Source organism: Dipteris shenzhenensis, chromosome 27, assembly GCF_047967505.1.
Source record: "Dipteris shenzhenensis isolate YYH24624 ecotype China chromosome 27, Dip_SZ_1.0, whole genome shotgun sequence".
NCBI lineage: Eukaryota > Viridiplantae > Streptophyta > Polypodiopsida > Gleicheniales > Dipteridaceae > Dipteris > Dipteris shenzhenensis.
Window position 1 is genome coordinate 27,413,302 of NC_141622.1, and position 17,545 is coordinate 27,430,846.

General features: G+C 44.0%; 1 protein-coding gene across 1 annotated transcript in view; it reads right to left on the minus strand.

Annotated features, from left to right (window-relative positions):
• The window catches only part of LOC147884106 (pectin acetylesterase 8-like), a 123,629-nt gene that overhangs the window by 84,737 nt on the left and 21,347 nt on the right, over nt 1–17,545 (minus strand). The window contains exons 2-3 of the mRNA XM_087399137.1: nt 9,563–9,645; nt 9,269–9,398 (exon numbers count right to left, since the gene is read on the minus strand). Coding sequence (XP_087255263.1) covers nt 9,269–9,398; nt 9,563–9,645 — 213 coding nt within the window. The remainder of the gene's footprint in view (nt 1–9,268; nt 9,399–9,562; nt 9,646–17,545) is intronic.

Consider the following 17,545-nt stretch of genomic DNA (forward strand, 5'->3'; position numbering starts at 1 on the left):
ATCAAAAATACTTCTGCCATGCACAAACCCTGTTTGCGTATCATGAATCAAATCTAGAAGAAAAACCTGTAGCCGCAGACTGATGGCTTTCGCCAGAATCTTGTAAAAAGTGCCCAATAGAGTGATGGGTCTCCATTGAGACACAAGATTCCTATTACCCCCCTTTGGGATGAGATGAATGAGACCATCTGTAAGTGAGTCCGGCATCTCACCAGAGTCCCACACACCCTGCAGGGCTGATGTAATGTGATCACCAATCTGCTCCCAAAAAGTAATAAAAAAGGAGGGGGTAAGTCCATCTGAACCTGGGCACTTGCCCTTGTGAAGGGCAAGTAATGCAGTCTTGAATTCTGCATTGGTGAAAGGTGCATCCAAAGAAACATATATCTCATCCTTCACCAATACAGGGATACACTGCCAAATAACCTCTCTGGCATCATCAATGACCTGTGTGCCTAGATCTGCAATAAGAAGGGATGCAAAAAAATCTGAAGTTACACGCATGACAGCATCAGGATCTGATTGTAACACCCCGCCTAAGTCAACAAGCTGCGAAACACTATCTCTACTATGTTTGGGCCCATGAGTAGAGAAAAAGTGTTTGTTGACCCTGCCACCCATCTGAATCCAAAAGGATTCCCGTGCATGAAAGGCATATTCTGCTCTCTGATCCAACAATGTCTGCAAATGAGCCCTTGCTGCAGCAAGGCGCTCCTGAATCCAAGCATCTGTGGGCCTCTTCTGCTCTTTCCTCTAAAGGGACGATAACTGCTGGCGTATACCAATCTCACATCTGAGAGAGAAACCCAAATCTGTAAAATATCCTCCGTGAGGCTCTCCTCTGCATAAAAAGCATCCGGAATCCTGACACTGGTAGAGCGTTCTCTCCAATGAGGCTCAAGAATCTGCAACACCACTGGAAAATGATCTGAGGTGGAAACCCCAGAAGAAATGCATACAGATCCTCCTCTGTCAAGTGCCCAATCATCTACATAAAATCTGTCAATCCGTGCATGAATGGGCATGTGTATTCTCCTGTTCGACCAAGAGTACAGGAGTGACTGTGGCATAATATGAAAGGCATCATCCAACCAAGTGTCCCTGCCACTGAACTGAAAGAGGAAGGCAGCCCAGGCTGCCCTCTCGAAAGAATGAATTCCACCCTGTCTGCCTCCCTTTTTGTCTGAAGGCAACTCAACCATGTTGAAGTCGCCACCAATGATTCAAGAATCTGCAATGGGGGCCCAAGAGAGTAACTCCTTCCAAAAGGAGATCCGCTCCCCTCGGTTGTCAGGAGCATAAAGAATGAGAAGACCAAGTTTACGCCCTCCAATCAAAATAATGATCCATTGAGCTCTAGAAGGGGAGATAATACCATGACCAGCAACCAAGGGGAGAATAGAAAGAGAGACCGAAATGCAAGTACCTCCCCTTGTGCCCATAGTAGGCGACCAGAAGGTATGTCCTGAAAGCAATTTGCCAGACTAAGAGCAATCACTGGCATCCAGCTTGTGTTCCTGGATAAAAAGGATATGAATAGCACCTCCAGTGACACCTGGATGAAGCTGGTTCCGGATCAACTGCCTACGGCGACGGTGTGGAACTCCGCCTAGGCCCTGCATGTTCCAGCTGACTATCCTCATCGACAGGAGGATGCTGGATGGAAAGGCTTACCCGACCTAGTAGAGGAGACCAGCTTCACCTGGGCCGAAACACTCCTGCTGAGGGCAGGAAACTCAACAGGTGAAAGGATCCCCACACCTGCTGAAAGGGAGGCCCTGTCAGAAGGAATCCCAATGACTGGGACCCCTAAGGTAAAGGGCACAAACTCCTCATCATCCATGAAAGTCGCCGAATCTACCAGTGCCGAAAAAGAATTCCTGATAAGCAAGTCTGGCCGAGGAGTGCCAAGAAGACCTGCACTCGTGGAAGATGAAGGAGAAGGACCTGCCAGGCCTCTATCAGCAGAACTGGAGCTGGGGGTTGAGGAGGCTTGTGGCTGGGGTGAAGAGAAATCAAGAGCCCTCATCTGCGCATGCACTTTCTCGGTTGTCTTGACTGTGGCAGGAACAGTCTGCGGGGAAGAAGTACCTGTAGCCCCCTCGTGGTCAGAAACCAAGGGGTCAGAAACCAAAGTGATTGGAGCTGGTGGATCTAAAGGCCCCTCCTGATGTGGAACTGTAGTGTCTGGGGCTGCAGCAACATCCACCTCTGGAATCTAGAAGGCGTCTGTCTGAACAGGATCAAAAGTCTCCTCCTGAGGTAAGGGAGCCGCTCTGATAGCTCTCCATCGTGGTACTGGGTGTGCTGCGGGCATTGGGCGCCCTACTGCCCCTGGTGGTACTAGGGTGCGCGAAGCAGAGCGCCCTGTTGCTCTTGGTGGTCCTGGAGTGCGTGATATAGGGTGCTGGGGAGGTGCAGTCGTGGTAGTACGTGAAGGAGCCGCACCAGAAGACCTCTTGGGTCTTTTTCTCTTCCTTGGGCAGTCTCTAGCAAAGTGCCCAAGGGTCATGCACATTCTCCATGTGCAGGTGAGCTGGATCACCGCACCACTGAACCACTAAACCACTGTGTAACTGTAAATACTCCTGACTGCTCCATGTGCTAAGCTCACTCTCCATGTGCGCAGCTCTCGATGAGATCGCCTTGGGCATGATACTCCTGGTTGACATGTGTCGACCAGTGGTTGACATGTGTCGACGCATGGTTGCCTCGGATAGTACTCCTGGATGAACCCGTGTGATCAACTCCTCATGTCGTCTGGCTGACTTGTGTTGACACATGGTCAACATGTGGTCAACACCTGTCGACAGGTGGTCAACGCCTGTCGTCGTGTGGTCAGGGGTGTTTCTATTGTAACACAGAGGTACCCAGACAGTTGATAAATGGAAGGAACAACATGACACAACACTATTGTGGAAAACAGTTGATACCATTTCCACCATTGAAAATGATATAAAGACTACAGTCTGAAAAGGTGGGCAAACAGTGGTCAATATTTAAAAAAGAACTACTAAAATATACATGAAAGTACATAATCATGTTGGAGCCTGAAAGCTCAAAAAAGTTCACAAACACGTTGCTTGTCTACCAGCTTCAAAGAAAATGAGATAGAAATCACGCACATAATTGAAGAACTCCTCACCAAGATTCTCTTAAAGCCCCAAGGTGGTATGGCCCCCAATCAAAGGCCTAAATGTAATGATTAAGACTGTAAATAGACACGAATCATAGGGCTCGAATACACTTATTTAAGCATATCCTTTGGGCTCTCATAAAGGAGACCAAGCAGCATAAGCAAAAGATATGTTGCTTTGTACATTTTAGGGAGACCTTGACTCCATGCCTCATGCAGCAATGCTCAGAGATAGAAATCACTTGAGCACATAATTGAAGAACTCCACACCAAGATTCTCTTTAAGCCCCAAGGTGATACGACCCCCAATCATACATGTAATGATTAATACTGTAAATAGACATGAATCATAGGGCTTGAATACACCTTCTCTTTAAGCCAAGGTGATACGACCCCCAATCATAAATGTAATGATTAATACTGTAAATAGACACGAATCATAGGGCTTGAATACACCTGTTCTGATCAAATCCTTTGGGCTCTCATAAAGGAGGCCAAGCAGCTTTAGCAAGAGAGATGTTGCTTTGTACATTTTAAAAAGACCTTGACTCCATGCCTCATGTAGCAACGCTCATATGTTGCCTAGAGGAATATGCATTCAAAGGTAATGCTCATTTTTCATCTTAATTCTGCTGTCAGTTTTGGACCTACAAGTGGTCATTTTGAAATTCTGACAACTGTTGAGATTGGTTAGGGCAACTTACTGGATTGATAAAACTTTTTGACCTCCCCCATGGCACTACCACATCATCAAGGATTGTGGAAACTCACATAAGTCTAATTGTGTCTAGTTGTGTGTTCCTTTCATACACTTTGAACTTACTGTCCTCCGAATTGTGAGAGAATCTTGAAGAAAGCAGGCTGATTTCTCCTACTTTTTCCTTTTATGTGCTCCCAACATAGTGCACCTAAAGCCTGGCGCTGGGATTGAAGCAACCAACAAGAGAAGGTAAAGTGCATCATCTGCAGCAAAAAGTATGATTTTTGCTGCACAATTCACTTCCTACGAATTCATTGAGATCTTTGCAGATTTGTCTCAATTTTTGGCAATTCCTTGGTGCATTTTGGCGTTATTTTAGACGTAAGTGAATCTTAGGTGTAGAGTGCAAAAAGGAACAGCCAACAACACTAGCGGACTCCACACGAGTGGATTTGAAAAGAGCAAAAGTCAGTTCTTTGTGAATTTTGAAATGTGTCTTTGGGACAGAAACAGCATGATATGCGCATGCAATGCACAACCGTGCACACACAAACATACATATATAAATGTGTGTGCCCACACAGATGCGTGTACACACACAACTTTTTTTGGGAAAGCACAGTTTCATTTATAATAAAGTGTAACATTCATAGCTGCCCCAGGATGGAGCAACTACTACTAGAAGAACTAAAAAAGAGGAAAACACCTCAAGCTGAGCCGTAGAAGGGTCCCCAAGATAGTGGGCATCTTGGAGAGACCAACAGAAAGAAGAACGGAAAAATGCATAAACATCCACCGAGGAGTGCCTAAACAATTGAGTGTGGCAGGCATGATATAGAGAGCACAAAGCCCAGTAGTGATACCAGTGAACGAGCTGAGCATAATCTGGTGTACAAGCATATCTACCAAACAACCAAAAATGCCCACCAAAGGAGATCCTAGGAAAGTGGGCATGAAGAAAAGCTTCCAATCTGAGAAGAAAATCACAAGCAGTAGGACAGATCTAGAAAGGATGCAGCACAGTCTCCCTGGGATGCGAACATGAAGGGAACACCGAGGAAGTAATACGCCTGGCAGCCATCAAATAAGCCACACGTAGTGCACCCACTAAACAGCGCCACAAGAACATCCTCTGCTTGAAAGGAAGCTTACTGCATTACATATACGTCAGAGACAAGTCTTCCACCAAGCAAGAGACTCGTCGAGATGCCAGAAATGATTTCCAAGCTCCTGAATGCATGGCTGTGGAAATAAGAAATGGTAGGCTTTTTTGGCTGATAGATCTCCGAAGGAGAATGGGGAGAAATCAGGAAGCACCCGATCAAACTTCCAATCGAAAAGAGGAAGATCTGAAAATAGGTGGGGAATGGGCTAAAAAGGTTGCAAGATAGTGGCAATAACGTGCCAAATAGACCTGTGATGCCTTCCCAAACAGCCCTGAGGGAAAGAGTGTATGCAGCCCCGCTGATCAACCACATCATCCACCGTAGAAATACCCAAAAATGCAAGAATATGCCTTACAATGCTCGAGGTGAGCCAAAGAAGCATCAAACACATGGCTCCAATTGATATCCTGCAGGCGGAGGGTGTTCCCAGGATTTGGAGGGCGACCTCACCAACATAAATGAACCAGAAGCTATTGTCAACCATAGAGCAAGTGGGTAGAAAAAGGACAACAAGGAATGAAAACCATGCAAATGCCCGAATATAACATTTGGAATAGTAGAAGTCCAATGCTCAAAGGTCTTCGTACGGAGACAACCAATCGTATGAGAAAACATTACTGTCCAGGGCTAATGTTGCTCCAAAAAGTGAGCAACAACATGGCCTTGTGAGTTAGCACATGAATGTGAACATTTTAGGATGTTCAAGCCCCCATGCATCTTAGGCAAGCAAACATAACTGCCCTTGAGGAGACAGACTGCCTTGCAAGACCAAGCATCCATGTGCTCAACAGTGGATGAGTAGCAATAGCAAATAATAAAGCACTGAGAGGACAGCCTTGACGAACAAAGCAGCCTAATGTCCAAGAAGAGGGGATTTCAAACAACAAACAACATACTATGCCATCTTCATAGAGCCAGTAAATGATTTTCTACATTTTGGGACTAAAACCCAACCGAGCCATACCATCCGCAATAAAATCCCAGTAAATGGCTTCGAATGATTTTTCAACATCCACCATGCACTAGGAGATCAAAAAGCAAGACCCGAAAGTGATCCAATAAATGCAGAGAATAATTCAACGCCATCTCACAAGTGAAATCATCAAATTGTACCGCATCTAGTCTAGCCCAATATTGAGTAAATGCATTATGATGGAATCTATATCCATTACTAGCAAGGATGAGATGCTGCCATTAATCGCAAGCATGCAAAGTATCAGACATACAACCCCAAGCATCTCATTCTCTCTGCAGCATGTGAGATTGATGAGTACTATTGTCCTCAAGAGCAAGGGAATAGTTAAAATACCCAGATAGAAAAGCATTTCCCCCCGCCACAAATAAGTGGCCAAATGATGCCACATTTCCAACCAAACAGCATACGTGTGAGAGGCATAAACCAAAGCAAATTCATGTATGTCCCCATTTATCATGCATTGAACAATGAGGTGGCGACCGTGTGGATCTATATGCCAACTACGGCTGCAAAGCCCAATACTGAGTAAAAGCATTATGATGGAACGTGTATCCAGATTATCAGGCATCAAGTGCTGCCATAAATCACAAGCATGCAAAGTATCACGCATATGACTCCAACATCTCGTTCTCTCTGCAGCATGTGAGATCGATAAGTACTATTCTCCCTGGGATATGGAAAATTGTTAAGATCCCCACAAAGAAAAGCATTTCCCCTCCATGGATAAGCAGACAAATGATGCCACATGTCAGCACGAACAACGGAAGAGCGAGAGGCGTAGACTGAAGCGGATTCATATATTTTCCCACTTATCATGCATTGCACAATGAGGTAGCGACCGTGTGGATCGTTCTATGCCACTTGTGGTTGCAAATCATGATGTACCAACACAGCAACCCCTGAAAAGAAATGAAGACCAGCGTAAAATATGCGGAAATCCGCAAAGTAACCTTCCCGGCCAGCCAAAAAGTACTCATTATGTCCTTGCAAGCAGACAATATGCAGATTCTCACTGTTGATGTAATCCTAAACCAGCCTCCGTTAATTTATATTACAATGGACCGAACATTATTGGGAAAGCATTTGATCCATATATACATATTTACAGTCAGGAGGGGCTTTCTCCCTAGATGTCATTTTATCCCTTGTCTTGGAAGGTGAGGCATCTTAGCCTTACCTTTTTCAGGAACCAAGGGTGGGGATGCATTCCCCAAACCACAATTTCATTGTATGGCAGGACGTGCAGCTGCAGGGGGAGGTTTCAACAAAAGATGTGGCAGGCCCAAGCAAAGGTCTCACTTCCTCCGATCACTCCTCTCCGGACACTCATATTGCATACGTCTAAATTTTTCACACTCAAAACAAGATCCTGCAAAATTCGCCCCATTTCAATTTTACAAAAACCTGTTGGGATGGTATACCCGGTATATCAACCTATAAAGCCACATGTGGTGGATTGGGTTTATCATTGTCCCACAACACACAAAAATGATTCACATTCCCAAGTGATCATGAGGGACAAACCACTAGCTTGATTGGTTTAGAGAATCCCTCTTGCAATGTATCTAAGAAAGGCTGCAATTCAAGATTGACACAAGGCTCCATACCTTCAGTGACCAGAACTTGACGTCCTTTGAGGTCACCCTTTTTGTATTGAAGAGTGTCCATTTCCAGCAAGAAAAACCCCACACACAGCAAAGGACACGTCTGTAACACACAGCAGCTATAGAGAAGGGCAGAAAACTTACGCCAAAAGCAACAAAGTAGACGCTATATGAACTTAGAACTAACAGCAGATTCAACTAAGTAGAAGCAGTATTGACAATACAGCGGAGGGGGCGGGCAAAACGAAGTAAAAAAATAGGAGAGGTCATGAAGAGCAACAAAGCCCACCTGTAGCACTTGCTGATCTCTGCTTTGGAGACAGCATCTTTGTAATATAAAGACAGATTGATTACACCCAAAAAAAAAAAAAAGATGTGTGTGTGTGTGTCTGTGTGTGTGTGTGTGGTAAGTGTGTGGTGTGTGTGTGTGTGTGTGTGTACTCGGCTATCCTCTAGGTTGGGAACTCACCCGTTCCCAACAAACTGATTGGGTGTTGACGAAGCTGGACTCTATGGAAGGATAGAAATCATAGTCTTTGGTGATCCCACATTTTCAATTTTTGCGTTCTTTATGCACTCTCTACAGCAATATTTCTAACTTCTCCAAGGATGTTTTTAAAGGTTTGCACTATAAGAGGCAAAGTGACAATATTTATCGGATTGAGAATGTGATCTGACCATAACTCATACTTCTCGATGGTCAAGAAAAAGGTTGCAGCAAAATATGGGCTTGCAAACTCCTCCTTCGCCAACAGATTTTCTTATGGCAAGTCATGCTTGGGTGCTTTCATTTGGACAGATCTTGGCACGCCAACACATTGCTCCTACTACTTGTCATCGATGCCTATCCATGCGCGAGTCTATGCCTCATCTTTTTTGGAATTTCCCTGAAACTAGTGACTTCTTTCTTTTTCTATAGCAATGTCTTCAGGCATGTTTTTCTAATGCTTGCTTTGGCAAGCAATTCGAGTTGTTTGCGATTCAACTCCTCCTTCGCCAACAGATTTTCTTATGGCAAGTCATGCTTGGGTGCTTTCATTTGGACAGATCTTGGCACGCCAACACATTGCTCCTACTACTTGTCATCGATGCCTATCCATGCGCGAGTCTATGCCTCATCTTTTTTGGAATTTCCCTGAAACTAGTGACTACTTTCTTTTTCTATAGCAATGTCTTCAGGCATGTTTTTCTAATGCTTGCTTTGGCAAGCAATTCGAGTTGTTTGCGATTCACCCTGTCAGGTATGGGTATGATCTTTTCTTTACATGGGTTCGCTATTGGGCACTATGGACCCTATGGAAGGACTGAAATCATAGGGTCTTTGGTGATCCATCCCTTGCCAAGTATTACCTTTTTTCGAGCATCTTTACAGCGATAGTCTACATGCTCAGGATCTTGACTGCCTTGCTTTCTTGTCATTTAATGAGATGTTCTGATGTTGTAGCTGCATGTCTCCTATCTGGGTACTGCTTTTCGAAACATAAAAACAAATAGAGTTCACACCCAAAAAAAAACAGTGTGTGAGTGTACAATTAAACTGCAACACCCCTTTCCTTGGTTGATTGGTCTTTCTTCCGCTATGACAATACCACAAAAAGTCTATGATCACCGCTCATGACGTCTTTAAGTCTCCAACTCCACTCTGCCTTCAATACATCAGAATTCAAACGGGAAGATTATTTTTACCAGGGTTAATTGCAGGTGAATCACTTAAGCTTCCACCAAATGTTATTCTGTCTTCCATAAAATTTGAAGATCCCAACCTTGTTTGAGACCGATATACACATGATTGGTTGCTTGAGCACCATCCCCCTCCCTGTAACATTGATTCAATACCACAATGAAGTCAAATATAAAGCATAAGAATGCCTCAAAAGTGCATAAAAATCTGAAGAACAGAACAAGGTCTTCTCACAGCACTTCCATAGCATATTCAAACAAACGTATTGGTTAGCTAAGGTCTGCCCAAAAGAAACTGACCTCAAGATGGACAAGCCAATTATTAATACCCAATCCTCTTCCCCTATGTAAGTGGTATGAAGGTGGGCTACCGTCCAGGCACACTGCATCACGTTATAAAAGGTGTTAATATCAAGGATGTTCTAAAATGAGTACTAAATTTTGACTTACAGAATGAACAGATAAACACAGCAGGGTTTCTTTTTTAAACAAAATTCCGTCAACCAGGCAAAGTTTGTGGTTCCTCAAGGAAGGTTAGACAGAAATAGAACAGAAAATAGCAATAAAAATGAAGTCGTCTTTAAAGAAATTCTAGATTCCTGGGGGACACATAAATTTGTGGAAAAAGAGTATAGAATTGAATGATGCTTCTATGCATTAATACATGAATGGGTCCCTAAATCTTCGACATATATCCATGCAAGGACAAGGGTTGTGTTGCGAGGAAATAAAATGCTACATCAGAGTGAAAACAATATGCTGCAGCAAATCCTTGAAGTGCTAAAGATAGCAAAGAAGAGTATCATTCAAAATACTCAAGGCAGCCAAAATGTTTTATTGCCATTGCAAGCCTGCTTCTTCTTTGCTTACTTCTAGTTACTGAATAGCAAAACCTTATTTTGACATCAAAGTGTTGGAAACCTGACCTTCGAAGGAGTCTTTCATTGTGTCATTTCATGTGACAAGATATACAAAGTGGGCATCCTGAATGCCCACTTTGTATATCTTCAATGTTTGCCCACTTTGTATATCTTCATTGTTAGATGACTTCAACCAATGAACTTCAACATTTCTGGAGATTTGGAGTCGCTTGGAAACCCTGTAGAGGACTCATGGTGGCGGTGAGCAGGAGACATCTGCCCTTCAAGCATTTCCTAATGAAAGTCGGTCCAAGATACTCCCATATGTTTTGGTTAGGTGCCAGGCCTCTACAGCTGGGTCCAGTATAAATAAGATTCCTCTTCTCAGCTGTAACATGGCTCTTTCTCACTGCCCTATATTGGATCATTATTTTTAATTTCTTGCAATCTCATTTTTACTGACCATATGTGTGTATTCTTCTATGTGAATTATTGTGACAAGACTTCACATCCCGGCCGGGCATCTTCTGCTACCATGTGCACATCTTCATCGGCAGTTCAGAGTACTCTCTTTTCATGGCTGATCACCATGCATTGCTATCTCCAGTATAGCACTTGTCACCTTCACTATGACCGTTTCCGGACATCAAAGCTCTTATCGCCTTTAGTGTGGTCCATCGCCTTCAGTGTGATCCATCGCCTTCAATGCAATCTATCGCCTTCAGCGCGACTAGCCACCTTCAGCGTGGCTCTATCACCTTCAATGTGATCTACGGTCTTCAGTACAATCTTGGTTTGCCATCTCCAGCATGGCCTATGTTTTCCATCTTCAGTATAGTCTTTTGTTACCGTCTTCAGCACGGTCTCTCTCTTTGCCATCTTCAGCATGGCCATGGATCTTCAGTATCCATCACAGTCACATCCAATGACAAGATGTGGGAAGCTAGTGCATGGGGTGGACTTCACACTAGTGAAGTTACCAGTCGATCGACTACCTTACCGGATCACCCTCCACCTAGTATTAAATTACCAACATGCCGTACGAGACTGATGACACCATTCCTCCCCGACACCTTCAGCGGCCTTGGGGGTGAGCCTTGGTGTGTTGAGCTATGATGCTTAGTCAATGACAGATCTAGATCGCATAGGCTTGTGCATTGGGAGTGATCTCAAAACCTAGTCCCTAAGTATCTAGTTCTGAGAGCCTTTCGAGAGCTAAAAGTTGGTCTCAGTTTGGTAGAATTCTGAGTTATCTAGAGCTAGATACACGTTGTCTAGGTTCTAGGGTTGATACTCCTAGGCCTCTAGATTAATTAACCTTGGTGAAGGGTAAAATAATAATAATAATAAGAATAATCATATTCATAGAGTTATTGAAGTAGTACATTATTAAAAGTTGATGCTTTTCTAAAAAGCTAGTTAAGCTTTTCTGCTTCTTGCTTTTCTAAAAAGACAATTTAGCTTTTTTGCTTTTTGCTTTCCAAAAAGCTACTTTAGCTTTTCTGCTTTTTGCTTTTCCAAAAAGCTAGTTTAGTTTTTCTGCTTTTAGCTTTCTTATCTTTAGAAAAGCTAGCCCTAGCTCTCCTGTAAAATAGTGGCCTAGCCTAACCACACGGATTCATACGAATTCATTCAGAATCCTCCACAGCTAGGCCATCTCCTCTTCCTTTTGCTGCGCAACAGCTTCCACCTTGCCGCCATAGCCTTCCAAGCTGCTGCTACTGCTCCAGTTCGCTGCCATCTCCTCTCTCTCTTGCTGGACACCTTATCCCAGCCTGCCCCACCAGGGCTCTTCCATGTTGCTACACTACTGACAGTGCTGACCTAGCGCTCTACCTTAGCTGCCCTGTCCAACCTTCTGGTTTTCCTATTGATTGCTCCATCTGCAAATTTGAACCCTCTCCCTGTTGCTCTCTTTACAAATTCGCCCTCTTCCTAGTCATCCTCCTGCTGTCCAACTTCATGATTGCTCTTCAGCCTACCTTTCTTCCTTTCCAAGGCCCAAGACAAGTCACAGGGCAAGTATTATTCGCGTATTTCACTTTTATCAACCAATACACTTTCTTTTACGCGCTATTTTTCTCGTATTCAGTTCCGTTTTTTGTCTTTCAGGCTACCAGAAAGTGATTTTCAGATTTCGTTTTTCAGTAATAGGGCTTTCTAAAACTGATTTTATTTATACTGAACCTATTCCCTTCGTTTTCAAAAGGTTCTAACCTCGTTTAGGTTGAAAACACTAGCTACTTCTGTTGTGGGCTATGTTTTCCAGAGTCAGGTTTCTTTACTAACCCTAACGGGTAGAATCTGAGTTTCTCGTGTTTCAGGGATAAGGAGGACCAAGACCATTTTATGTGGCTTTCTCCACCTAGTACCAGGCTAGGGACTGCCAGTGGTTACTCTCTTGGATGATTGTCAGTCATATGTACATCTGAGTCCCACTTTGAAAAGAAAGATCATTGTAATAGTCCTATATTTGAGTCTTGGTCTGGAACTCTGGATTTCCTAGAGGGGGTTTTGTCCAAAGATCTGTACTCTACCATTGTAGTGAGGCTAAGCATCATTTAATATACTAAAAAATACAATTGGGTTTACCCAATTGGGGGAAGCAGCCTCATTCTCACCCAGTTGGGTGCCAGAGTACTTGTCTCTATCTCTTTTATTTTCCTATTGATATGTGGTGTGAATGCATTTAAAATTGTGGCATTTTTATGTGGAATTTATAAAAGTTCTAAAATTCTAGGTTTATTAAGTTATTTGACTGGAAATCACGCTTCTGTGTAAGCACAACTCTGACAAGTATCAGAGCCTTATCATCCTTTCCAGTTCAAGGACTTAGTACTCCTTAGAATTCCACCCTGGGTAATCATAAGGAATCCCTTGTGTGCATGATTGAGTCACATCTGTGTCTGGTCTTTTGTTACCATGGTAAATTCTAGGAATCTTAAAAGGAGGGGCAACCAAGAAAGTAACCCTGGCAGCCAAGGCGACCGTCGCCATGAACCCACGAAAGACTTCCAAGCATTCAAAGGCAGTGGTAGAGGTGGACGCAGTTCCCTAATATCCATATGTGGAAAGAGAGAAGGAAGTGCAAGAGCTTCAACAATTACTTGATTCTTTTAAGGCGGAATATCGAGGCAGATTTACAAAGGAGGTATGCAGCCATGATTCAAGCATAGGTTCAGGCCACAGAAGGCATGGGACGAAGTAGCGTAATGAGAATCATGCATCCAAGAATCAGCCAAATCAATAGGTTCTAGTTTCTAGTCCTAAGTCTTGTAACAATCGAAATCTCAAAAATAGGTGAGCTGTGGTCGAGTTGAAGTTGTCACTCCAGTCCACTTTACTGTATAGTCATCTTCTCTTTTTTCACATGTGATTTCTACTCCGAGTTCTCATAATGAACTACGAATATTGGTTAAGGAAACTGAGACTGTGTTGTGGTTGAATATCTCAGTATTTTTCATTCATTTGGTATCAAAGCAACGAGAGGTCCTGAGGATCTGAGATTCTGAGAAGGATTATGGAATTCAAATCAATTGTGGAGGCATTAGTAGAGGAGCTCGCACAGTAAGGAAGGAACAAGATGGGCACCCTCTCAAGGTTTCCTTCAAAGATCTTTACAATGGAACGTCAAAGGAGCTTTTATTATCAAGAAATATTTTATGTTCAAAGTGGAAAGGGTGGGGATCCAAGTTGTCACTGTCCTAGTTATCAAGGAGTTGGCATAAAAATCTCCATTCGCCATCTTCGTTCTAATACGATACAGCAGATGCAGAATGTATGTCCAGATTGTAGAGGATGAGGTAAATGCATCTATGAAAAGGATGAGTGTACTATGTGCAAAGGAGTCGATTCTCAAAAGGCTGGTCGTGATCTGTGAGCAAGTTTTGATAGCATGTTTGAAGATAAAGATTCTCTCTAAAAGACCATCTATCTCAAGCTAGTTTTCTTATATGGTTCGCTCAGCCCTATTTGGGCAGACGTTTTTTGTTCAGGTGTTCTTCTACATTATTCAGGTGTTTGTTTTCAACTTTTGTTTCAATTTCTGTAAACTACTCGGTGCTTTCTATCAATTCAGACAACGGATTTTGTAAAGGCGTTTGAATGAAATGATTGCGAGTACCACTTACTCCCTTCAGAGCTTCTCATGTTTCAGTGGACACCTCTTGGGAGATTTTGGCTAGCATTTCCTCTTGGCACATTTGGAGAGCCAGATGTCACCACTTACATCCAACATTAGAGGCAAGCACTAGTTTCTAGAAAGATAGTAGAAACAACATGAAATAGTGCTGTAAATGAGATAAACTTGACAATACAGACTCCCTTCGTGACTTGACCCTTTTGTAGATGAAGTCCTTGATGCCTCTGAAGCTGCCTTGGGTGAGGAGAGTGTGGAAATGGGTCTGGAATGAAAACAGCTTAGAAAAAACAGCCTGTAGGCTAGAGAGAGAAAGCCTTTATGGAGTGATATCTGTAGAGAGAGAGTGCCAATGCTGATCCCAAGGGAGGGGATGTAAGAGAGGAGCTGCTGCTGTTCCAGAGGTGCACAGAAAGGCAGATTTCTGCAAGGGGAATGGGCTGGAACAGTAGAGAGAGAAATTCTGCAGTAGAGAGTGAAATACTGCAGCAGGAGAGAGAAAGGGGCTGTGGCTGCTTCAGGCTAGGAGAAGGAGAGAGGATGCTGCTGCTGTTCCAAAAGAGCTGAGAGGGGGCAGATTTCTGGAGAGGTGGGGCTGGAACTGTAGAGAGAGAGTGTGCTGCTGTAGAGAGAGAAAGTGCTGCTGAGGTGAGAGAATGGCCTGGGGAGAAGCTGGCTGCACCCAAGGAGCTGGAGAGGTTCTGCTGCAGGAGGGAGAAGAAAAGTGACGAATTTTCATGTGGGGAATGAAGGGGAGAGGCCTTCTTTTATAGGCTCAGCCCCCCCCCCCCCAGGCTTAGAGTGGAAGGTGGACACTTGTCCCAGATTTTTGGTGGGCTGCAGTCCCAAAGAGGACAGCCCACAACCTGCCCCAAATCTACCAGATTTGGGGCCAGACACTTGGCCTGCATGCCCTGCCACTTGCCATGCATGCTGCCACATGTGTGGGACAGGTGGACTGACCTGCCAGCTCAGATTCCATGTGGCAGTCTGCCACGTGTCAACTGCCACGTGTCACTCCCAAAAACCCTAAAATTTCAAAGTTGTCAGAATTCAATTCTGATCGCACCCACGGGTTCCTAACAGCTTGGACTCTCTATTGACGTACTCTAAGGTCATAATTGAGCCATACTGAGCTCATTTGTTTGTCGTCTTATCTTGTATCTCCATTACTCTTGGCATGCTGCCAGGCCCACACCCAAAGCTCAAGGAACATTCTCTTGAATGGTTCCTAGGTCAGTATGCAATCTGTGCATTTGATTGGTCCCATGTTTGGGTACTCAGGTGGGGTGTGGTTTCCAGATGTCCCTCTCAAAGAGAGGCCATCACTCTTGTGGGTCACTAATGCCCATAACCCTAAGCAAGGGGGTCCACCCTCAAATGCTAGACCTAATCCCCATTGTCCGTAACTGAACAGTAGGAAAACATTTCATTTCTTAATAAGCATACTTTTGAAAAACAAAAAGAAATAGTACCAAGCAAGTGGATACATGTTGAAGTAGGATGACAATTTCCTCCTCAGCTTAAGGGAGGAATGTTGGAAACCTGACCTTCGAAGGAGTCTTTCATTGTGTCATTTCATGTGACAGTTTATATGCCTTGATATTTTACGTGATCATGGTTTGTAAGGATTGGAAGAGACCTGTGGCTACCTTTAAGTGTCACTTGGAGAATCAATGAAGATATACAATGTGGGCACCCCGCATGCATTGGCTGAATTCATGTGTTACATGGCATCAGCCAATGAGCTTCAAGTAGTCTTGACGTTTATGGAGATTTGGTGTCACTTGGAAATCCTTTAGAGGATTTATGGTGGTGAACTAGGAGACCATATCTAACTATATGTGGCTCAGTGGACGTCAGCCTTCAAGCATTTCCTTACCATAAGAATTGTTCTCATACGCCAACCCAATGCCAAATCTATCAAAGTGAAGGTAATCATAAGAGGCAGCCATCCTTCAGGTGACTAAGTAGCCCATTGAGCAGATTAACATGAACATTGTCAGTATTTGCCACCAACTATAGAGATCATAAATAGGATGTGTCTGAACATTGTTCTTTGATTCAGTAAGTCTGTCATTCAGATTACATGAAAAGGCAACATCGAGGCAGTTTACCATCATGTACTGGTACCCAACATGTGAAATCCCTAAGCAATCACCATGCATTGAGACTCCCCAACTTCACCAATCGATTGTAGAAGTCTCTATTCCAAAACTTCCGTCTAACATTTTTCACCCAGAATCAGGTGGTCAAACAAAGATTGACATTTGAAGTACTTAAGAGCTATGGCAGTGATGCACAGGACCTATGGGAGAAGTATCTTCCACCAGTACACGTTATCCTTACAAGCAAGATCCCCTAGACATCACTCCTCACAGAATCATACCAAAGACCCACCCATAAGGAGATCATGGACATCAAAGTGTTTGAAGCATACTGATCAGAGTTTTGGACACTGTCTTATCATACAGATTATAGCTAAGATGCCCATGAAGTTACAGGAGGCCTTACTACCTCGACTAGTACAATTCCAACTTCCACAGAAGGGAGTGTTGCATGCATCGGATGCCATGAATGTCTGGCCATAGCCAGCAACAATAGGACACAGCAAGTTGCATGATTTGCAGCAACGATTCACCTGCAGACGCAATGGACAGCAGTCATTTCCACAACAAGGATACGGGAACGCAGTAACATATGTGGCCGGGCAGGCCCAGGCTACTATGGCCACCTTCAAGCAGTCCTACAGACTGCTCTTTCACCATAGAATTTGAAGGAGGGAAGTGGGGACAAAGCAGGCTGGGGTAAGTGGCAGCATCCTATATGTGTATTACACTCAAAAGACCTTAGTACCTGAAGATCTTACAGGTGTGCGAGACAATACACCCTTCTGCACACCTCAGCTTGGGCCTAAACTCAGCCTTCAATTTCTTCAAATGCATGGATCAAGGTGTCTCCATTCCTCTAGAAGACTCCATTGTGTTCCTAGCTGCTTGCTAGGTCATACCCCCCCCCCCCAAAATGCATTTTTTAGCTGGAAGTGCTCCTCTGTCTCCACTGCTGCCAGTATGCATAGCTTGCAAACCCATTGCTCTCAAGGTGTGTCTGCAACCCTCCCTACCTTGAGACGAGACCCACATCTCTCCTATGGCAATCCTCAACGCATGAGTAACCCATCTGTCCTTCAGATACTAGGGCCTCTGTATAGAGCTCCCTGCACTTGTGTGAGTCGTGCCCGAGCTGCATTTGTCATCGTCAAGATGGGCCTCACGAAAATTGCCC